This window comes from Chinchilla lanigera, unplaced genomic scaffold (genome assembly GCF_000276665.1).
Source record: "Chinchilla lanigera isolate Chin_1 unplaced genomic scaffold, ChiLan1.0 scaffold00021, whole genome shotgun sequence".
Taxonomy (NCBI): Eukaryota; Metazoa; Chordata; class Mammalia; order Rodentia; family Chinchillidae; genus Chinchilla; species Chinchilla lanigera.
The window spans coordinates 3,049,604-3,072,976 of record NW_004955422.1 but is presented as its reverse complement, the minus strand read 5'-3'; the positions used below and the strand labels follow the sequence as shown (position 1 = coordinate 3,072,976).

The following is a 23,373-nucleotide window of genomic DNA, read 5'->3' as shown; positions in this document are numbered from 1 at the left end:
GCCCAGGCTCTGAGAGGGACCCTCTGTCTCTGGCGAGCCGGCTACCAATGCCTGGAGCACGGATGAGCCCTCACCGCCCCGAGACCACCAACTGCACTCTCATGGGCTGAGTAAACGCAGCGTGGATTGTGGCAGAGCGCCAAGCTTTGGACACTATTTGAGTGCAGCGCCCAAGGATTCTCGTTTGAAATCTAACCCTGCTGTGATGATTTAACCTGACTCTGGTGCTTAAAGGAAGGCTTCAGGGAGAGATTAGGATAAACTCAAGAGCGAAGCCCCCAGCATGCAATCCTGGTGGTTTTATAAGAAGAGGGAGGAGCTGGCTGTGGTGGCGCACACCTGAGATCCCAGCACACAGGAGGCTGAGGCAGTTTGACGCCAGCCTGGGCTACACCGTGAGTTCAAGGCCAGCCTGAACTACACAGCTGGACTACACAAGAAACAAACAAAAGCTGCTGCAAGAAGCGGGGAGAGACAGCAGAAGGAGATGCACATGCATGTTCCTTGTCATTTGCCCTGTGATGTCCTGTGCGGCCTTGAGGTCCTGCAAACAGGTAGCATCAGATGTGAGCCTCAGCCTTGGACCTTCAGAACCAGGAGACGAAACAAATCTCTTTTCTTTATAAGGTTACCAGCCCCGGGGATTCTGTTATAACAATGCAAAGTAGACCAATGCAATAGCAACAGAAAACACATATGGTGCCCATCCTCTACCATCCCAGAGCTGCACAAAAGTTGTGGGGCCTTGGCTAGGTCCAGGTACCAAGAAGAATCTGCCAACAGGGAGCTGCAATGCTTTGTTGCTGGGTGGGGGCATCTGAGAGGCTGGGAACCCCATGGCCGTACGCCCTTGGGGTGTCGGCATCCCACCACCTCCACACTGGCCCTGTGACGTTGTCTCTCAGGGCTTCCTAGAGTGGCTCCTCCCACCTCCTCCCTTCTCCAGAACCCCGGGCTTCTGCTCTGCAGAAAGCTCAAGAATTAATTCCACAGTAGATGGAGTCTCCTAATAGAAATGTCTGTGCTCTCTGCCCAGCAAGATGCCCGTGTATGTTGTGACCAAGCTGGCTTCTGCTGGCAGAGGAGAGGGGGACAGTGTGGGGAGAGCCACACAGAGCCTTTGGGCATGACTCAGTAGGTATCTACTCCATGGCTGCCCCTTGAGTTTCTAGGCATGGTGACAGCTGCTGGGGAGAGAGGTGCAGACAAGTGGGCACGTGCATGCCATGCTCCCGGGCTGAGACCCGGGCCACTGTGCCATGGCGTGGAGAGCAACATAGGCAAGCAGCAGGGCGGGAGGGCTGCGAGCTGGCTGGGCTGACCCTCCCGCTCCACCACGGATCTGCGCAGAATTCCAGAGTCCAGGAATTCTCGACTCCAACAAGGTCTTCCTGGTGGTGACAAAGACCACCTGCCAAGGCAGGAGAATAGCATTTTGTTTTCCAGTGTGATAAACGTACAGACATAGGGGATGAGGGGCTCGGTCCGCATTCACAACTTGGATTTTCCAGGTCTGCATAACGTGACAGTGCTCCGGGCCAGGAGCCCCCTGGGGACACCCAGGGTGGGGTACAGCAGAGACTCCGGAAGCCGCCTGCACCCTAGCCTCCTGTCCCTGCAGCTGACTCCATCTCTAATCCAGAATGCAGAGACGGACAGGGACAGCAGATGCGACCCACGTAAGGCAAGGCGGGGTGGGATCCAGCTGTTTTGCAAATTGCGAGTCACCGTCACCAACACCCCCAGCTTGGGGACATGGAGGAGGATGAGAGAGGGCATCTTATGACCACTTTGCAGGTGGGACGGTGAGGAGCTGGAGCCCAGCCCCAGGCAGAAGGGCGCCGTGGTTCTCAAAGCGTGGGCCGGCAGCGGCATCCACTCCCTCGGTGAGCTTGCTGGGACCTCGGTCCTTGTGGGACAGACGCGGCCCCTCGGTGGGAAGGACAACCCAGAAGGACGCTGCTGGCCGGAAAGGATTCCTCAGCCCCACTTGCACAACTTGGCATGAAAATTCTCTAAAGCAGACTTTTTACTGGAAAGGAAACATTCCTTGAGCATGCAGTGTCCGAGCAGCGTGCCAGAGAGTTCGCGAGCACCCTCACTTCTCCGAAAGCCGCCGCGGCGATGTTTGCTTACTCCCCCTTTAAGAGCTCATTCCAGGGAGAGTAAATGACCCCGAGCTACGAGGCCACCAGCAGGCTACCCGCTACCGGGTCTGGGTGAGTCCCAGACCTCCCCCACTGCTTCACCACTGATTCTCAAACTCCAGTATGCAGGAATAACATGATTTTTTTTGGTACCGGGAATCGAACTCGGGACCTTGTGCTTACCAGGCAGGTGCTTGTGCCGCTGAGCTACATCCCCAGCCCTAGAGGATCACAAGTTCAAGCCCAGCCTGGGCAATTTAAGCATCTTAGGAGACCCAGTCTCAAAACAAAAGAGGGCTGGGGATGTAGCTCAGGGTGAGGCCCTTGGTTTAATTCCAGGCACCAGAGTTTCTCACTGGGTAGGTCCGGGATTCAGAGAAGTAGGTAGGCCCCACAAGTGCCCGGATGAAAGAGGACGCTTCAGACCCAGGACCACACTCAGAGCCGCTGTGCAGGGTGGGGCCTGGCTTCCTGCCCTATCGCACCCATGCAAAGCAGGCCCAGTCACAGCCCTCCCCACAGGCTGGTTGTGGGGTGCCGGTGAGGTAATGGGGTGAAAGAGCTTTGTCAGCTGCGGTGCAGGCTATGGCCCTGGTCATCTGCCAGTTCGCTGCCCCCAGCTGGTCCCCAGAATTATGCTGCCCAGTTGGGGTACAGTCATGAGACTTCCTGAAGCCTACCTCGTTCTGGGCTGCGTCTGCTCGAGGGAGAGAGCCAGCCGGATCCCTCCTCCTGCCGGCCTCCCTCAGGCTCCTCCACCGTGCTGGCCGCGGGCCGCTTCTCCAGGGGCCGGCCCGGGCAGGCCTGGCAGCATCAAGCCTGTGATTCAGGGCTTGGGCTGGATGCTTCACTCCGCCCCCAGCGTGGGACTCCCAGCCCTCCACAGCTGCCACTCTGAGCCTTGGGCTGCACATCAATAAAACGGGGGCCACATGTGTGTCCGCAAACGGTGAAAACTCAAGGAGCAGTACTCTTACAGCTTTGGCCCACAGCCTGGCCCGGGGCGATGCATGGTAGCTGTTCGCATTTTCAGAAAGCCCGAGGCTGTCTCCTGATCTAGGCCCAGACTTGGAACGCAATCCGCTCCCACGCCGTTCCCGGCTGCACCCGGATGCGCCCGCCCTGGAATGCGGCGTGGGGCCCTGGCTTGCAGCCCTGAGCCGGGGCTGCCAGCGCCAACAGGATAGGGGGAGGCAGGGGTCGTCCCAGCAGAGGCTAGGAGGCGGGGTCGACGCGAAGGCCCCGGCGGCCTGGGAGCGGCCTGAGAAGGGAGAGAGAAGCCTATGGGAACGGAACCGTTATTAGGGCTGTGCGTGGGCAGGGCGCGGGGACGCGACGCAGGGCAGCATACACGGCGGGCGGGCGGGTCTGGCAGGGAAGGAGAGAGAGGCCCCGGAGGGGGCGTGGCCTCAGGGGGCGTGTCCGACGCGTAGCTTTCTGGGGGCGGGGCTGGAAAGAGCCTGGTATTGTTGGAGGGGAGCAGCCTCCAATAGGGCGCGGGGGCGTGTTCGGGGCGGGGCCTTCGGGGGCGGGGCCCGGCCGTGGCCGTTGCGTTCCCCTACGGCCTCCGAGACCGCGGAGTGACCCGAGCCGAGGACTGCGCAGTCGGCCTGGGACGCGAGCGGGCTACGCCGGATTTGCTTGCAGCGCGGAGCGAAAAAGAAGAGCCGGCAGGTGAGAAAGGAGGCCGAGAGAGCGCAGCAGGCGCTCCAGAAACAAAGTTAGTTTTTGCCTCCACTTCCTCAGCCCGCTCGGGCAGCGTTCCTCCTTGCAACAAGTGACAGATGAGGACAGCTGGTGGGTGGGATGGAGCATCGGCCTCCGATTCCCGCTGTCCGCCGTTCTCCCGCCCCGCCATGCACCAGCTGCATGGCTCCGGGCCCGGCCTGCTCCCGGCCCTGGGCCTCTCGGGTTCCTGGAGGAGGAAGTGGGGCTAGGTGCGCTCCCGGGAGCCCGGAAGGTGAGCACTGGCAGCCGAGAGGGACACAGCTGAGCCAGCGCTGCCGCCAGGTCAGGTCGCGCTGCTCCGCCCCGGTTCCTCTCCTAGCAGAAGGGGGCCCAGCAAAGCTACTACTTCAAAGAGTGCGCCGGTTACTCGGGTGGGACTCCAGCCCCTGAGCCTTGGGGAGGGGATCCCAAAGCAGGGAGCTTCCATTCTCTCTCCCCCTCCCAGGTCCCGACAGCTCCCCGCGGGACCCCTGGGATTGGGACTTCCACTGGAAATTCAGCGGGGCTTTTCCAGATAGCCGCTGAGGGGCCCGGGAGGGACCGGAAGGAGCAGTTCTTACGGGGCAAATGGGGAGGAAACTCCCATCGAACTTGGGCCCTGAGTCAAGCCCCGCCGCAGGGTTAGCTCTGGAGGCTGAAGACCGTCCCCGAAGGCGGTGGCTGCCCTATCCCCAGCCATGGCAGCTGGGATCCTAGGTCTGTGGCCAAGGACTTGGGCTTTGGGACCAAACTAACTTGGGTCCCACTCTTCCCTCCCCAAACCTCAATTTCCTCGTCTGTGAGTAATGACAGAACCTGAGGTCCTAGCGACAGGGGAATAGAATGAAGCATGCGGTGGCCAGCAAGGTGGCGGTGCCTGGGGAGGCTGTTCCTCGCGTGACAGCTGTTCTGATGGAGCAGGAGCTGTGTGTGTGGAGGGCTGGAAGCTGGCTGCAGTCCGCTCCTGACCTTGTGAGGGCCAGAGGTTGCCACCTGCTGCCAACATCGCTCGGTTCGCTTGGGTCGGGGAGTCACCTGAGCCAAAGACCAGCTGGGTTTTGTGTAGTGTTCCTTGACGTTGGTGGGTTTTCAACAAAATAAACTAAAAACCCACTTACCGATCACCCACAGGACAGGAGCCAGAGCTGGGGGACACGGAGGTGCGCAGCTGCACTGCCTCTGCCCTCATCCTGAGTTGCCCACAGTGAGGGCTCCGTGTCCCCCCCATGTCCCTGCTGGGGAAGGTCACTCACGCGCAGGGCTCTGAGCCAGATGGGCTCTCAAGGGCCCCAACTGCCCAGGTGGCTGACCAGTGATTCCACTGCATGCTCTGCTTGGGGTGGAGGCGAGGGGTAGTGTGGGCACCCAGTGCCCATGTGAGCAGGGTTGGGCACAAGGGACACTGAGGTGTTGTTTGCCCCCTGCGGGATCCAGCGAGTTGAGCCGCACACTGGAGCCAGCTGGGAAGGACCATGGGACCGTCCCATCAAAGGCTGTGCTCGTGACAGAGATGGGGTGCGCCTGGATGTAGGGCAGGGGGCGGCCTTCAGAAGAGGTGGGAAACTTGAGAAAGCAGGCCAGGACTGAGGGGTGAGGCCTGAGCAGGACTTTCCGCCTGGTTGGGCTTGGATTGATGTGGGGTGTGGGGTCCCCTGCCCCAGGCTTTCAGGGGCGTTCCATGGGGGCTGGCGTGGTGGGAGGGAGAAGGCTCAGTAGGTGGTGCCCATGTGTGTGGGGTGTGCGTTGCAAACTGTGCCCAGTGAACATCTAATGGGAGCCCCCCACAGCCCCGGCCCGAGTGGAGAACAGCAAGGCCCGCGCCCCCAGGCTGTGTGCCGTCTGCGGAGCTCTGACTAGGACACCAGGACTCTCAGACAAGACATGAGGCGGGAGGGCTAGAGGGATCTTTGGGGCCTTAAGGATTGGTTGGGCAGCCTGAGCAAAGACAGCGTCTCTGGCAGAGGAGGGTGACTGGGTGGAGGGAAGGAGCTCACCTGCCCCGCTGGGACCGCAGGGCAGGCAGAGTGCGAATGGTCGGTGGGAGCAGCTCGTGCAGGGTCTCAAATGCCAAGGCGAGGAGCTTGCGTTTGAGTTGCAGAAAAAGGGAGTCCCTGAAGCTTTTGGAGCAGGGGAGTGACAGGGCAGAGTGTGGCACTCTCGGGAGGGTGGGCTGTGTCAGGTGTGCTGCGGGGGGACCCAGCGGCCACAGGATAAAGAGCCAGTGGCTGTGGTGATGGGCGGGACGGGTCTGAACAGCTGGGGTGAAGGAAGAGGCCCCGGCCATGGACACAGAAAGGCGGTGCCTGAGGGGCGGAGTGTCCCAGCCAGGCAGGCGCTGGCCCTGGCACCGATGGGGCACCCGGCGTGGCGTGTGTTTCCCACCAAGCAGGGCTTGGTTCCCCCAGCCTCCTCTGGAGTTCTGCTCTCTCTGCAGAGCTCAGACCTTAGAGGAGGAAGCTGCTCCTAGCCGTCCCCCTCCACCCAGGGGACCCAACCCTGATCCCTGAAGACCACATAGCCCCTCTTGATGCCCTGCGTGTGACTCCTGCTTTGGAGCCCTGGGCCCAGCTGGTGCTCAGGCTCGGCTCCTGCTCCAAACCATCATAGCCATTGCCTTCACCCCACGGGAAGCTCGGGAACATCAGACAGCCCTGAGCTGGCTCTGAGAGGTGGGAGGGGAGCGGGGACAGTTTGAGCTCAGCAACAACAGCCCCGCCCACCAGCTTCCCCTCTTGCAGGCTGGCTTGGAGGGCTGGAGGGAAGCCCAGAGTGAACAGGGTCTGTGCTGTGGGGTGCGTCGCTTCCCCTCCGGCTGCCCCCGATGCCGCGTGCGAAGCCAACAGTCCGAGCTGCAGGGCCCAGCTGGGATCCCTCAGCAGCTTGCTCTTGCCCCCTCCTCTGCGCCTGGGATTCTCCTACCCTGGCGGCTTCCTGTCAGCAGCTGATTCACTCCGAGCTGACAGAGAAGCAGCTGAGGGGCAAAGAGGCCTGTGTTCTGGCTCTTGGAGTGGGTTCCAGCTCTGCTGTCTGTGCACTGTGTGATGCAGAAAAGTCCCTTGTCCTCGCTGGGCTGCCCTGCCCTGCCCTGCCCGCCCTCCCTGCCCCGCCCTGCCAGTGCCCCGTTCTTCATGTGGCTCTCAGGGGCCTCCAGGACAGGGTCTGGCCTTGGTGACAGGGGAGATGTGTGTGGCCGCCTGCCTGTGCGTGTGTGCACACTCACACACCACGGACTCCTGCTCGGCTAGGCAGCTCCCTGCAGATAAGCAGTATGTGTCCTGCCCCCTCCCCAGCCGTCCCATCCTGGGGGAGCAGCTAGTATGGTAGCACAGCACCGAACTTAGGAACTAGAGTCGTGGCTCTGCCTGGTCCTAGCTCTGTGACCCTTTCTTTTCTTTTTTTGTTTGTTTACTTGTTTGTTTGAACACAGAGTCTCCCTGTGTAGTTCAGGCTGGCTGTGAACTCACTCTGTAGCCCAGGCTGACCTCGAACTTGTAGCGGTCCTCCTGCCTCAGCCTTCCAAGTGCTGGGATTACAGGCGTGCGCCATCATGCCCAGCTTCTGTGACCCTTTCAGAGCCTCGGTTTCCAAATCTGTAAATTGAGGATGATAATGGCAGTGACCTCACAGGATGTCCTGAGGATGCAATAAGCAAAAGTGCTTGCAAAACTCTTAGCAGTCTTGTTCCTGGCTCGTGGCAAATGCTCAGATAGTGAGAACTGACCAGACTGCAGCTCAGGTCCTTAGTGTCCAGGCCCTCTGTGCCCCTCCAGCACAACGTGTGCGTCCCCAGGACTAGTCATTTCCGGCCGTGACACTGCCTGCCCTTCCTGAGTGGCTGGCTTGCATCATTGTGACTCTAAGCTTCGTGCGCAAAGTGGATCTGAACGTCACGGCCCCCTTGATGTTGCTGTTCTATGGCCAGCAGAGTGCTTCTGGGAACCCTCCCGGGCAGGGACTTCCCTGTGTCCATTCTGTGTGCCAGATTCCTGACACACAGCAGGCACTTGGGAACTGGTAGTTGAATGAATAAGTGATTGTCCTACAGGGGACCTCACCAGAACCAAGCTCGGTGCTGGATTCGCGGTGATGCGTTGGCAAAGATGAGGGCAGGAAGCAGGGTCTGTGGACCCCACTCCTGGAACTAGAGTCTTGGCTCAGGAAGGCGGGAATGGCTGCCTGGCCTCTTCTGTCATAGCTGGGGCTTCTGTATCCCCTGTGACGCCTGGCCTTTACCCTGCAGAGAGAGGAACAGCTGACTTCCTCCACCCTGGCCCGTGGGGGGTCAGTGTGGCCTGTAGTGAACCCTGACTCAGCCAGAAAAGATGCCTTCCCATCAGCAGTTGTCCGTGGACAGTGCTGTTACCTTGCATGGGCTCAATCTTGGGGACAAGGAGATGTCCCCCAGGAGATGCCCATGCCAGACCTCCACTGGACAGCACTGCTGTCCCTCAGGTTTCTCGCTCTGCCCCAAAGCCTTCTGCCCCTTCTCAGGGCCCGGCACTGGGGGCACTAGGCTCTGGGCAGATGCAGAGGCGTGGACAGTAGACGTGAGCACTTTCCTGCTGCCGCTGCTGCTGCTGCTGCAGCTCAGTGCAGTGTGAACCTTGAGCTGGAGCCTCGTAGCTTCCGGATCGGCTTTGGCTCCTCAGAAGGAGAGGCTTTAATGCTGCAGCTGCTTCTTTCTGTCCATGGGTTTTGCATCTGCAGATTCAGCAAACCACAGATCAAAATATCTGGAAAAAAAAAGGCTTCTTTTTCACTGAAAGTGGACAGGCGTAAAGTCGTCACTAGTTCCTAAAAGTACAGTATAGCAAATATTTGTACAGCGCTTGCATTGTATTAGATATTATAAGTAATCTAGAGGTGGTTTAAAGTATATGGGAGGATGTGTGTAGGTTCTGTGGAGGTACTGGGGCCTTTTATAGAAGAGACTTGAGCACCCCCAGAGTTTGTGTCCCCTGTGGGTACCGAGGGACAAGTGCACGTACCCACAGGATGGCTGGACAGTGATGCTTGTATTTGAGCTACTGAAGCACCTGAGACAGTGCCTGACACAGAGCATGTGCTATGTGTGCACTGCTGTTTAGGATGTGAGTCTTTGGAGACAGGAGAGCCTGGTAACTAGCATGATTCTGGGGACCGGGTAGCCGGGTTCGTGTCTGTACTCATCCTCTACTTTCCAAGTGACCTTGGGCAAGTTGCAGCACTTCTTGGGCTGAAAAACTATAACTCTCCTGCTACGTCTCTGTACTTGGCTTTGGTAGGTGAGACCCGGATGGTGTCATAGCGAGCAGCTGCAGGCTTCCATCCAGGGACAGGACCTCTGGGCCTGGCCTCTGTCCCACCCTGGGCCAGCCTGGGAAGAGATAGGAGGTCGGCAGGTCCCAGCCTTGACCACACACTGTATTCAGGGAGGCCAAAATGTAGATAAATACCCATCAATGTATACATTGCAATAGGTTAGATTACGGACTTTATTTTCTTTTCCCTATGTTCTGAAACTTCTGCAGTGAGCCCGTATTAATTTTATGCTCCGTGAAAAGCAAAAGAACCCACACATATAATAAAGCTGTCTTTAAACCCCTTATTATACACAATCTAAGCAAAAATGTATCATGGAAACTTGGGATCGTATTGAAGTGCTTGTTGTTAATAAATCCTGTATTTTCGGAGGAGGGGTGGAGTGCTGGTTTGAAGTATGTATCAACTTGTCAGGCCTCAAAAGATGCCAAGGGAGTATTTAGGCCCCAGGCCTGGGGCACAGGTCAGATATGATAGGAGTGTAATCCGGCTCTGCATGCAGGGGACCCACCCTGCAGCTGGGAGGAGTTTAGAAAGCTTTCCAGCAGGAGCTGAAATCAGGCAGGAGATCGCCTCTCTGAGACTCGGTGTTCCCCTCTGTAAACTAGGGATAATAATAATAATAATAATAATAATAATAATAATAATAAAGTACCTCGGGAGCTCCATTATGGTCACGTAGCCATATCACGGAGCTCAAATGGAAATGTCACTACAGAGATCTGGAGAAGTGGCTTCAAATCTGAGGCCCAGGGGTTTACTAACTTCCTGTCCTGGAACAGACAGCTTGGCCAATCTAGATATTGAAAGTGCTAGACAAGAGTCTGCCTCTTTGCAGGACCCAGTGGCCAGAACAGCAGACACCCCAGAGGGCAAGCTCAATGCAGGAAGCCTGCGTCTGTAAAAAGTGGGGCCCTGTGGAACATGCCCAGTGCGTCTCCCATCAGGAGTAAAGAAGGGAGCGCAGCAAGGCCGGAGGTGTCACCTGGTAGGGGTCCCTCAACACGGAAACACTTAGAGAAAGGAATTTGTGTTCCCACATATACAAGGCATTTCCAGTCAAGCCTGGTATTCAGAAGGTGCTGGGTAAATGTTAATTTGTTGTGGCTGATGATAACAGTAATAATAGAGGACGGTTGGAAAGTCATCTCCCACTCAGTTTTAGGAGGTGACTTAAGAGAATGGTGTTGCAAGGGAACCTATAACTTGTCATCAGTTAGAGAGGAAATAGAAACTCCGTGGGGGAGGGTTGCTCTTTCTGGAAGTTGTGCAGCAAGTGACGAGGGATCTGGGCCTTGGGTCCCTCTGTGTCATGCCCCTCGGCCTCTCTGAGCACACTCAGTAACTGGGGGAGGGAAGCTGCGTCTCCTCCACTATTCCCAGCATTTATGTCCGTCCCGGAGCGTCTCAGTCCACTTTCCCTCCGCTTTGACCCTTCAGCTGGCAGGGAGGCGCTGTGGGCCCCTGTGTTGCCTGGAGACCGTGCAGCAGGCACTGTGGTTATCACTCTTTGGGTAAGTTGCAAGAAGGGTGTGACCAGGGTTCTCCCATCCCCTAGGCATGGGCTGGCCCTGCCTCGCAGGGTCCGGCACCTCTGGGTGCAATTGAACCAGATAATCCTGGCGGCTTGCCTATGGCAGGCCCGGGGAGGCAGACATTGTAATGGGGCCCAAAGTTGGTGAGGGTGGCAGCCACGGGCAAAGATTGCTGCTGCCACTGCTCTGGGAGAAATTACAGGAAGGTGTCATGCTTCCGCCCCCAGTCAGTGAGGTCCTTGGTCTGGAGGGAAGGAGCTTCCCAAGGCTGCTAGGAGCCCAAGAGACACAGAGGGCTGAGTGCCCCATCACACTGTCTGAGCCCCGCCTGGAGTTGAGTGCTGTGAGTGTAAAGCTGAGGGCAGAGTTGGGGGTTTGTGTCTAGAATCTCAGGATGTTTGTTTTGTGTACAGATCTATAGTTCACTCAGTTAACCTACCTGCACAGTCTGATCTCATGAACAACATCCGGGCTCAGCTTGGATACTTCAAAGCTTGGAGAGCTCACCACCTTTCATCCTGGACAGCTCTGACACTCTGTCACAGAACTTGAGCAAATCCACCCTCTTAACAATCTAGATCTTGCTTAGTACAACCACGTTCAATGTGGATACTTGCAGGGGACCCCAGACTCTGAACCTCGCATAGGGAAGAAATGTTTCAGCTTTTTTTTTAAAAAAAAAGGGGGGGAAAGAAAGAATTTCCATTTCTATCTGAAATCAATGGCCAGAAAACCCCCCAAACTTTCTAATCACTAAAGAAAATTTTCGTGGAAAAACGTGCAAGCTGAAGAACAAACAGACAGGGGGAAATAACCACTCAGAGATAACCACTGTGATCAGTTTGGTGTTCTGGCTTTTAAAAAATAAAATAAAAATGTGCCTACACCCCAGATTGGGATCAAACCATATGAACCGCTTCCTGCCCCGCCCCCTCTGGTTTATGTTTGTACAGGGAGGATTTTTCCGTGTGATTCAATCTCCTTCCAGAGTCCTTCCCAGCCACTGCGTGTCACACCCCAGGACTCTGCAGTGACCTGGTTAGGCGCTCGCCTGTGGTCACATGCGTGGGCTACTTGAATCTTTCATGGGTGTCCACGCCTCCATAATGACCACACTGGCCATCTGTGGGTTTCGTGCTTAGCTCTCCCCAGCTGCACACAGGGAATTCCTGGAAGTGGCCCCACAGCCAGGGGCTCTGTAAATTCAAGGACTGAGCACCCTCCCCCTGCTCCACCCCAGAGCACACCCCCAAATTTAGCTCCAGCCCCTTGTGTCATCTGGAAAGCCTACAGAAGGAAGGGACAGGCTTTGAGGGTGTGTTTCTGAAAGAGATACAGACAGACACACAGACACACAGACACACAGACAGGGCACCACAGGTATGGGAGCTCTTTCTCTGCAATTAGAGTCTAACTCCTGACCCTCCTCCTTTACTGCCTCTGGGAGGCTGTGGTGTCATTAACTAATCATAGATCTCTTTACTGTTTAATGGCCTGTCTCCACAGCGACTCCTCCTTCCCCAGGAACCCTCCGGAAACCAGGAGCATGGGAGTGCGTCTGCCCCGGGTGGGAGTGGGTCGTGAGCTGGGCAGTGGTTCCTGAGCTCTGACCCCCCTGAGAGTCACTAGGAGGATTGCAAAAGCGTCCCTGGCCCAGAGCTTCTGGTTCTGTTGGGTGTGGGGTGTAGGCCAAGAATGTTCAGTTCTAACCCGAGATCCCAGAAGATGCCGTGGGACCCTGCTTTGAGAACCGCTGGAGTCGCACAAAGGGGTGGGGCCAGACTTCGGTAAATTTCTGCTCCTGGTGCTGCTGCCAGTGGGAACCTTGCCCTGTTTAGTGAAGGCTAATCCTGTGAGGCCAGGACTCACCTCCCCCACCCCACCCCCACCCACCTCCCAGCCCTCCTCCAGGATATGCCTGGAATTTTGTGGACATCTCTTTTTGAGACAGGGTCTCGCTATGAAGTCCAGGCTGGTCTCAAACTCAGTGATCCTCCTGCCTCAGCCTCCCAAGTGCTGGGAATACAGGCTTGCACCACCACGCCTGGCTTACAGGGGAAAGTTGATGTGTAGGAGAAAAAGCTGACTGTCGCCAACCCTGTTCCTGACAGATACCTGCTCCTTCTCGGCAGGCAGGTCCCCACAGCGCCGGCTTGTTGTGCCCCCCCTTGACTGCTCAGTAACCCGATCTCCTCCAAGCTGTGTTCTCCAGCCGGTTTATGTTCCTGGTTATTGCTCTAGGCAGGTTTTCCGGAAAGCTGGAAACTTTCTCTGGCCAGGCCTGGGCTCTGCCTGGCAGGCACAGCAACTGGGAGGGGAGCCCTCATTGGCTGGGCAGCAGCGTGTGCCAGGCCCTGCCCTGGGCCCTTGGAAGGCAGCTGGGATGTCGGGTCGACCTCCCGGGTGGAGACCCTCTGTCCCCACTTCACACAGGAGGAAACTGAGGGTCTGCGAGCTTAACCCAGTTGCCCAAGGTCACACTGAAAGGGGCAAAGCAGGCCTTTCAGTCCCAAACTCTGGGGCTGGGGCTGGCCTGGAGTGGCAGCGGGTCCTGGACTAGAGGGAGCTGGGGTGTGAGGAGAGAGCGGGGGTGTGGGGAGGCGGCCTCTCTCCCTGCAGAGAGAGTCAGCCCCACAGCCAGGACCGTAAGTGGTACAGGGAAATATTGTGACTCCCAACCTGCTAGATGTCAGATATGCCGAGTTCATGTTCTCCAAAATCGAAGAATGAAATTTAAGGAACCGTGGAGGGTAAGAGTAGCAAATTGTACTGGGAGAGCCAGGTCCTGAGAGATAGCAGGGGGCCGGAGTGTGCTGCCGTGGACCCCACTTGCTACAGGAAGTTTTCTAGAGCAAAATCACAAGGTGTGTACCAGGTGGGAACAAAACTACGCTCAACCCATGAGGTGACCAGTGCAGCCGCTTAGGTAATGCTGGCCAATGGGGAAGCAGGTCACGTAGCAAGTGTACATGGTGAGGACAAGGACCTTTTTTGGAAGAGATGTGTCACGAGGTCCTGGTCACCCACCCAGGTGACTGACTGATGTCTGTCTAGACTTTATTGGACCGGGTGATATCAGCTATAGAAGGTTGCGTATCCCTTGGGGAGGCACGCAGGCCTGGTCATTCCTCTTTTCTTGGGGCATGGCCTTCCGTGGATGCGCCTGCAGGCACAGTTTTGATGTGTTCTCTTCTGCACTGACTCCCTCGAGGGCCCAGCCCTGTATGACCACCTAGAATATTTCTACCTAACTTAGCTGTCTATAATATTGGGACTCGGAGGCCTGCAGTGCCAGGGCTGTGGCCTCGTCCTGGGGTGACCGGGCTCCTCACATCCTGCTCTACCACTGCCTGCTGAGGGACCCTGGGTGGGCCACTCCCCTCCCCCACTTCCCTGGGAGTCATCCTTTCCCATGACGACGCCTCCCGCCCTATAGCCATGGGCGGCAGGCATTTTCTTACCTCTGTATCCCCACAAGTCTCCAGCACCCCAGAAGCCAGCAGGGCGGGTGCTATTACTAAGCCAGGGCAGCAAGTGGCTCCCCAGGGTCCCCAAGCTCCAGGCACTAGAGCAGGACCTGGCCCATCCTCAGCCCACCCTCCACCCCAAGCAGCCTCCTCCAGCTGGAGGAAAGACTCAGGCCTCATCTCTCCTCAGCTTCCAGGACCCAGCAGCCCAGGAAGGGCTGGGCTGGGGTCTTACTGTAGAGCAATCTGGGGAGGGAAGGTGGGGTCCAGGCCGTTGCTGTGTCCAGCACCTGCCCAGGCCCTGGCTTTAGGGTCCCTGGTGGTTGTAGAGGACAGGGCCCAGCACAGGTCCCCGCCCCCTTGCCCCCGGCTTCTCCTGGGAACCTTGTCCGCGGAGGATTCCAGACTCTCCCTCACTGCCGGTGCTCAGATGCTCTCACCCCTCTGTCTCTCGACCCTGGCCTTCCTCATTCCTTCAGGCCGGCCTCCAGCCTGGGCTGCCCTGGGGAGCCTGGGTCCGGTGTTTCCCGGTGAACTGGCTGAGCCGGTTGGATGACTTGCAGCCGGCCTGAGCCAGGAGCGAGGCGGTCATGTGGGTCTAGCTGCCGTGCTGGAAGGCTCAGGGGCTGGGCCTGTGTGTCCTGCGGGGATGGGCGGGGGCTGACCCGTAACTCTCATGCCTGTGACCTGGGGCAAGTCACTTCCCTCCCTGAAGACCCAGGGGGCCAGCAGGAGGGAGGCACAGGGGCCCCTGAGCCAGGCCACGTCCCTCTCCCTCCAGCGCCTTTGTCCCTTGGAAAAGCCATCCTGAACCCGCCCAGCTGTGAAGTGCTGCCTGACTCTCTCTGACACACGGGGTCACAGACCCTGCGGGTAGCAGCTACCCCTTTCCTGCCTGGCTCCGTCACGCCCGCCCCAGCCCAGCACCTTCTCACGGTGATATCATCAGCGTGTTCCCTTTATCGTGCACCACACCTCCTAGGTTGGCAGGGAAGGAGCCCCAGGCCCTGGCAGGTTTGCCTCCCACAAGCTACCCTCCATCACGGGCCGAAATCGGTGTCCCTGTGAGGAGCGGGGGGTCCGGCGTGCATGGGTCCCAGCTTCCCTCCCACCTATGGCTGGCCAGGGACTGTGCCCAGGACTGGGTGGAGGGAACTCCACAGGGCTCTTGGGGCCTGCACTGCTGGCTGAGGGCCAGGTGCTTCTCCTTCTGCTTCCTTAGTGTGCTGTGAGTGCCCCAGCACCCCTGGGTGATCAAGCCCAGGCTGCTTGAGGATCTTGGTGGGGGGCAAGGGCATTCCTGGAGTCTGGGAGAGCCCCGGGCTGAGGGAGGGCCCTGGGCTGGTAAGGGCAGCTCCTGGGAGGCAGAGGTTGGAGAAAACCAGCTCCTCTAGGAGGCCGCAAGGGGACAGGGGGCTCGAGGCTGGTGAGGCTGGGTCCTGGCATGTTGGACCCCTGGTGTTCACAGGCTGTCCGCATGCTGGGGAGCTGGCCCCAGAGCCAGGGCAGAGGGAGGGCACGGCCTGACCCCCTCCCGGCCTGGCTGGGCCGCCCCGAGCTGGTGTGGGCTGGGGAGGCCTCTCGGCAGCTCTGGGGCTCTGTGGACCTGTGTGAGGGCACCGTCCTCTAAAGTGGAGGTGCTGAGACCTGGAACCTGGGGGTGGGGCAGGAAGTATGAGCCTGATTTACAGGGGCACTACTGAGACTGGGCGAGTTAAGTGACAGGAAGAGGTGGCACAGGCAGGATGGAACTCATGTCCCTCTGATGCCACCTAAACCCCCAAGCCACCATCATGCAGATGCCAGGTCATGCTCCCCCAGGGCCTGGGTTTCGGGTGGGGGCACCGCCTGGAGGAAGTGGTATTTCAGCTGCTGCCAGGCTCACTTCCGGAGCTCAGTGCCCATGGTGGGCATGATGAGGTTGGCAGGTACACGCTGCCATGTGGGGTCCCTGATTAGCGTCCCCTGCTCTCTAATCACCCTGCCTGGGGCCACACCCAGCCTCCATCGAGAAGCCAGCTGTTGCTGGCCACCGTCCCCGTCTGGCTGGGCTCCAGGACGGGCCGCAGGCTGGCGTCTGTTGGTGGTGTTGGAGACTGGGCTACAGAACCGTCTGACCAGGCTGGGCCTCGGCGGGGTTGTGCAGATGCCCGTCATTTCTAAGCATTTCTGGACACAGTGGGGTGTGGGGAAGCACAGGGTTCTGGGCACACTGTCCAGGTCCCACTCCTGACTCTGTGTGCTATGTGGCCTTGGGCAAGTGTCTTTACCAGCCCGGGTCTCAGTTTCTTTAGCTGTAAAATGGGTTTCAAAGCAGAACTCATCTCCTAGGGCCATCAAAGGATAAACTGAGCCTCGAGGGGCTCAGCAGAGTCTCTGGCGGGCAGTGCTGTGCACACGTTTGCTACTGGTGGTGGTGCTGTATAATTGCTCCAGATGGGGTGAGATGGTTCCATCCGCCCATTTCCTGGGTGCTGCTTGGCACAAGACCACAAGAGGCCCTCGTGAGCTGTGGTGGCTCAGGACAAGAGCTCTACCCCTGGGAGGGCAGCTCCTTCGGCCCCGAAGCCCTGGAGCCAGTCACTGCAGGGAGGGCATGCTGTTTGTCCTCTTTGAGGTCACCTCTAGCACTAAACTTGGTTGAGGCCCTGGGGAAGCCCGGCCCGCTGTGCTCACCTTGATCACGGCTGGGCTCATTATGTAGCCTAGGCTGGCCTCAAACTCATGGCGATCCTTCCGCCTCAGTCTCCCCAGTGCTGGGATTACAGTCATGTGCCACCATACCGACCAGGGCAGGGCTCTGAAGTGCAAGGTGTTTTCTGACCCTGTAGCTGCCAAGTCCTACCCCTGACCTCGTGGACTCCAAAGGTTTGGGGTGCCAGCATTGCTCCCCTCAACACCTGCTTCCTTGACTGTCTCAAAGTGGGCAGGGCCATGAACTTCTGAGTCAGAGGGTTCGGGGCACGGAGCTGAGCTGGTCACTGTTGCCTGCACGAGCAGGAAGGGTGCGCCACCCTCTGAGCCCCTGGTCCTGCTTGGGCTTGGGCTGAGATGAGATCAATTAGCAGCAGGCACATGTGCTGCTTGCTTAACCCTTTCTGATCCTGTCTTTCATCCAATCGCGTCCACTCCTTACCCCTCCCAAGGGACGCCCTTTCTGCACACCCTCCTGCTGTGCAGAGGGACTCCTCGCTGTCACGCCTGAGTCTCCTTGGTCCCTGTCCTGCCTGCATCCCGGGTTTCAGCCAGCTGACTCCGCCTTCGTCCCGGACAAGCCCCCATAACCCATTTTACAGGAGAGGACCCTGGGGTGCAGAGTGGGCAGGCAACTTGCCAAAGGTCACACAGCTTTGAGACACGAGACTGGAATTTGGGTTTTGTGTCGTTCAGAGTCCACACTGTGATCCGGCTTATTATTCTGCCTCTGATGTGGGGCTGGGAACAGGGTCTCTAAAGGCAGCTGACTCCTGAGAATCCCCCTGGGAATCTGGGTCTTGTCGTTACGGGCTCTAGAATCTGGGGCTCCCAAAGCCTCTCAGACCATCCGTACCTGTCCCTCTGACTTACAGCTCCCATCCACACGTACAGGTGAGTTACGGTGTGCTGAGCTGGTTTCTCTGCAGCCCTGGGGTCAGAGCCTGGACCAGGGACTGCAGGCCAAGCCCTGTCCTCTCCGTGTGCCCCCTGGCATCCCGGGACTCAGGGCGGGGACTTGGAGCTCAGAGAGGTTGAGAAGCGGCCTTGGCTGGGCTCACACAGCAAACTGGGATTAAACTAGATCTTACGGGAAACCCAAGACGCCAATCCCGCCTGGCCTGGCAGCCTCACATTTCTCCCGGGCCCAGAATAACACTGGTGGTTTTTATTTTCTTTTGATTTTAACAACAACAACAACAACCGAATGTGAGACCAGAGATTGCAAAATACGATAGCGGAGGGTCAGAAAGCTGCCCCGACTGGGCTGGGGTTTCAGGAAATCCTCCGCCTGTCAGACGTGAAAGCAAACACGGGCCTGGCCAGCCCTTCCCACCAGAGTCAGGACAAAGTCCAGGGAGGCAGTGGCCACCATCCACACAGGTGCAAGGCCTGGGTGGGGCGGGCTGTCCACTTCCACTTTCTGCCCGGCCACAGGCTGAGTTCATGCCAGGGATCCGTGCCAGACTTCCCAGCACAGAGCTGGGGACAAAGGCCCTGCCTATGCAGCGGGCAGAGGTCCACTCCCAGCCCTCCCAGGAGCAGCGACAGCTTCCCAGGCTCCGAGCCCCCAGGCTGGGCACACACCGGGGGCTGCAAGAAGCCCACAGAGAGCTCCGGACTGTGGCTCAGGGAATCTGGGTCCTTCCAGTGACTGCCTTGACCCTCTTTGCTCTCAATTATGTATTGCTTACAGAGCGCCAGGCACTTAACACATACTCACACCTCTGGACCTCATGTAAGTCACGGTCAAGTTCACTTTACAGCTGGGTTGATTGTTTGGTTTTGTTTGTTTGCTTTGGAGACAGGGTCTCACTATGTAGTTCAGGCTGGTCTTGAACTCACTATGTAGCCCAGACTGGCCTCGAACTTACGATGAGCCTCCTGCCTCAGCCTCCCAAGTGCTGGGACTATAGGCGTGCACCACCTTGCCCAGCCTCGTTTTACAGCTGGGAGAACGAAAGAACAGGGGTGGACTGTCCAGGGCCACAGGGGGAGGACAGGCCGGGGCATCTGATGGACTGAGGCCACTGTCCGCGGGCTCGATGGCAAGCAACTGTTACAGCCGTGGGGCGGGGCGGGTCAGTGTCCCCATGTGCTGAGCAGGAAGTCCTTCTGCAGGGCCCCTGAGGCCCTGCGGCCAGCACGCGCAGAACCAGGCGTGGGACCCATGCGCCCAGTGCTCGTTCTGCCTCTCCACACGGAAGCACCGCTGAGCAAGGAAAGGGGAAGGGGTGGGGGAACAGAGCTGTGCACCCCAATTTCCCCGCCCTCCGCAGCGTGCTCGGCCCAGCTTGCTGTGTGACCTTTGGTCTCTCACTGTCTCTGGGCCCCTTCGAAAGGGCAGTGACCCCAAAGGTGTCAGGCACAGTGATACTGTGCTGGTAAACGACCCGGCAGCAAGTCTGCAGGGAGTCAAGGGTGGGTCAGAGGCGCGGGGAGCTTCAGGTGACACATTTTCCAGGCAGCTGCTCCCCCAGGAAACCAGGTCTGCTAGATTTCAGTGGGGGCAGAGGGCCGGGCCAGGCTCCCTGAGGGCGGAGCTCAAACTTGCAGGTGCCCAGGCTGTATGCCCAGGAGTGCATCAGGGCCTCTGGCCGGCACCAGGACCAGCGCCTCTTGATCCTCCAGCACAATCCCCGGACAGGGGCCCCTGCCCGAGAGCGTTTGCAAACCAGAAGAGAGAACCCCACGCCCAGCGGGGCTTTGTAGCCTGAGCAAAGGCGCCTACCGCAGGTGCATATTTTAGGACAAGCTCCCACCAGCTCTGTGAGGCAGAGGAAATTCACAGACAGACAGTCTTGGGGAAGCCACCCACAAGGCAGCCATGCCATTGCTGGGAAGGAGAGCCTCTGCCCGCAGATCAGAGTTGACCCACCTCTCCAGACCCTTCTTCTCCTCATCCCGGCCCGCACACCGAGCACTCGCTGTGGACAAAGCACGTTCAGGGCTCTGGGACACAGGGTGACAGAGACAGATGTGCCCCCTCCTCCCAAGGAACCTGCACCCTCGTGGGGATGCAGACAAAGAGGCCGGGTGACATCTGTAGATGCTGGTGCCTGCGCCTGGCACTGGCATGGGCAGGGTCCTCTGAGCAGCTGGCAGTGAGAGCTGAGTGTAGATCAGGAAACGAGATCCCTGGGAAGACCAATTCTGGCAGAGGAACAGCAAGTGCAAAGGCCCTGAGGTGGGCAGAGGCCACGGGCTCTGGGCCAATAGGGAAGAGACTAAGTGGAAGGCCAGGGGTAACAAGAGGGAAGAGGGACAGGGCAAACCACAAAGAGCCCATTGGCTACATAAGGAGTCTGGGTTTTTTGTGTGTTTTGAGACAGGGTCTCACTATGTCCAGGTTGGTCTTGAACTCACTGTGTAGCTCAGGCTGGCCTCAAACTCCCAGCAACCCTCTGCCTCAGTCCCCCACATGCTGGGGATTATAGATGTGCACCGCCATGCCCAGCTTTTGAGACTGGATTTTATAGCCAGTGAGTTGTTGGCTGCAGGCGGAGAGGAACAAGATGCAGGCTGTGTTCCCGGCGTCCTCCCTGCCGTGCGGATAAGGGCTGGGAGGACAGGGCTGGAACTGTGACCCGCAGGCCTGCGCTGGTCCAGGCAGAGGGGAGGCAGCCCAGGGCTCGCTGGGGCTGTGGGGCCGGAAGGAGGAGGCACGTGGGCTCTTAGGTGTTGGGCCGAGCACTTAGTGGGGACAGTGGCCACTCACCGCCCTTCCCTGGACCCTACAGCACTTAGAGCTGCGAGTGCCGCCTGTGGGGACCTATGGAAGCCCCGCCTTGGTGTCTCCTAAGGGCGCCGGTGTTGGGAGCTATTAAGTGCAGAGCATTTTGCAGCAACTCGGGCAGACTGTCCATGTGTGGGGCTGAGCATCTCATGGACCGGAAGTCTAATGCAGGGCGAGTCAGAGAGGAGACTGGCTGCCCCCACCCCGGTGACAGCGCAACCTTCTGTCCCTGATAGGGCCCGTGTCTCCTGGACTCGCCTTCTGAGGATTCGCTAAGGAAATCACTGCGCCGCTCGTCACGGGACAGGTGAGGAGGAGGGGGTGGGAGGGCAGTCACTGGGGTGAGGTCACACTGCGGTGCCTTCGGGCGGCGGCCAAGCCCGAGCCTCCTGACACTGGGCCTAGAATCACCATGGTCCCCCCCTTGGTCTCCCCAAGGCTTTTCAGGAACCTCTGGGTCCCAGGCCAGGCTGCAAACTACTCCTCCAGCCTAGGCCAGGGACTGATTCGTGGGGGAGGCGGCAAAACAGAGAGGTGACCCCTAGAGACACCAGCCTTTCTCAGCCCCAGCTCCTGCACCCACGGACCTCGAGGACGTGGGAAGGCGGGGCAGTGGGTCCTGCATCCAGGGCACACCCTTGAGTGAGGACAGAAGAGGCCAGAGCATGGTCTCAGCTGACTCAGGGGCAGTGGGTGTCTGACTCCTTTAAGGTAGCTGCGCACTTGAAGTACTGGTGTCCCTGTGGCAGTCCCTCCTGCCCTCCTCCCCACCCCATCCATCCATCTACCCAGCATGCATCCATCCATCCATGCATCCACTGACTCAGCTATCCATCTACCCACCCATCCACCCATCCACCCACCCATCCTTCCACCCATCCACCCACGAACCACCCACCTATCCACCCACCCATCCTTCCACCCCTCCACCCATCAACCCACCCTCCTATCCATCTACCCATCCTTCCACCCATCAACCCACCCTCCTATCCATCTACCCATCCTTCCACCCATCAACCCACCCTCCTATCCATCTACCCTCCTTCCACCCATCCTTCCACCCATCCACCCATGAACCACCCACCTATCCATCTACCCATCCTTCCACCCATCAACCCACCCTCCTATCCATCTACCCTCCTTCCACCCATCCATCTACCCATCCCTCCATCAACCCACCAACCTATCCATCTACTCATCCTTCTACCCATCAACCACCCATCTATCCATCTACCCATCCATGCATTCATCCATTCTGCCATTGATTCATCTATCTGTCTACCCATATATCCATCTGTCCTGTCACTCACCTTAGCATCCATCCATCCATCCGTGCATTTATCTACCCATTGATTTATTCTCTCAGTGGCATTCTTGATCAGCTACTTTGTCCTCCTGAGGAACAAATAGTCTTCCCCCTCCAGCATCACAGCGCATGGGCAGAGGACAAGTAGAAATTACTGTACAGCAGGATGAGCTACAGTAACTGCCATTTCCTGACAGCTGACCATATGCCAGGCATTTTAACCACTTTAGCTAATTTAGTATCTGGAAAAATCTGAGAAACACGTTCCATCTTCCTCATTTCACAGATCAGTAGAGTGGGGCTCAGAAGGGTTCAGTCACATGTCCAAGGTCACACAGCTAGGAGGTGACAGACCTGCATTCAACTCAGGCAGTCTCACGCGGGAGCCTATTCTGGGGGCTACTCCATAGCCAGTGCTACCGGAAAGAAGCTCCTACCCACCCTCTCTCCTGGGGGCCAGGCATGAGTGAGGCGGGGCTGGCTGGAGGAGGGGTCTCCTGCAGGAGGCATTGTCTGGGGCGAGGAATCAAAACAGCAGTTAGTAAAATATCAGCAGAAGAGTTTCACTGTATGGACAGATTTGCAGAAAAGGATACATCCGGGGAATTTGAATTATAGCCTGGACATGGTCACCGTGCCTGCTGTCCCGTGAGCGGCGTTCGCGCTGCCTTTCCTGGTGGCAGGGCGCTGACGGACCCCAGCAAGGAAGCCCCCCGCCCCCGCCGTGTACAGCAGGTGCACACTAGAAAGGGCACCGGAGGACATTCTGCAAACGAGACACTCGTCCCTCACTTCTGCAAGGACCCAGCCAGCTGGCGCTGACGACAGACACGGACCCGGCGAGGCTCACGGAGCCCCGGGGGTGCCAGGCGCTGCCCTCGCTGTCTCCATGGCAGCAGGTGCTAGGAGGACCCACCCCACGGGGAGGCGACGGCCAGGCAGGCTCTTCCCTGGGGCCACACGCTGGCGCAGCTGGATCTGGGCCCGGTCCTGGACGCTCGTCTCCTCTCCGCTGCTGTCCCTCTGGCCCCAGAGGGCCCATGCACAGGGCACCCTGCTCCTCCTGCAGACCCTGTCGCGGACCCCTTTGCCCCCAGCACCAGGACCTGGAGAGAAATGTCGTGGGCGAGGGCTGAGGTGGTGGTGGCCGCAGACACCGACGTTTGAACTGCATGGCATTTCCAGGTGTTCCAACGTGTCTCCCTCTCTTTTTAGTATTCAGAAATGTAAACTCTGTTCTTCGCTCACAATGGACAGGCGAGGCAGGCAGGGACGGGTCAGTCGGCCGAGTCCTTACTTCTCCCGGGCAAGGACAGGCTGAGGCGCGTCCCCCGGGCTGGGGAAGGCAGGGCTGGGACACAGCCCAGGCCCTCAGAAGCCAGCGCCGGGGTCTCCACAGCCTGACACGCCCACACCCGCAAGGCAGAGACTTATCCAGGGCTCACCCTCCCCAACCGGTTGCCCCAGCCACCCCCACCCC

At 58.5% G+C, this 23,373-nt stretch overlaps 1 protein-coding gene across 4 annotated transcripts in view; it reads left to right on the top strand.

The window, feature by feature from the left end:
- Positions 1-3,678: 3,678 nt before the first annotated feature.
- Cd82 (CD82 molecule) overlaps positions 3,679-23,373 on the top strand; it is a 33,412-nt gene continuing 13,717 nt past the window's right edge. Inside the window, exons 1-2 of one of the 4 annotated variants that reach the window (XM_005384078.2) lie at positions 3,679-3,821; positions 20,824-20,894. Coding sequence is in view for 2 of the 4 variants with exons in the window: in XM_013514276.1 (XP_013369730.1) it covers positions 18,533-18,589; positions 20,824-20,894 (128 nt within the window). In the remaining 2 variants the exon portion in view is untranslated. Of the gene's footprint in view, positions 3,822-18,404; positions 18,590-20,805; positions 20,895-23,373 lie in introns of those variants that run through there. The other 3 variants (XM_013514276.1, XM_013514279.1, XM_013514278.1) reach the window with 3 other exon arrangements.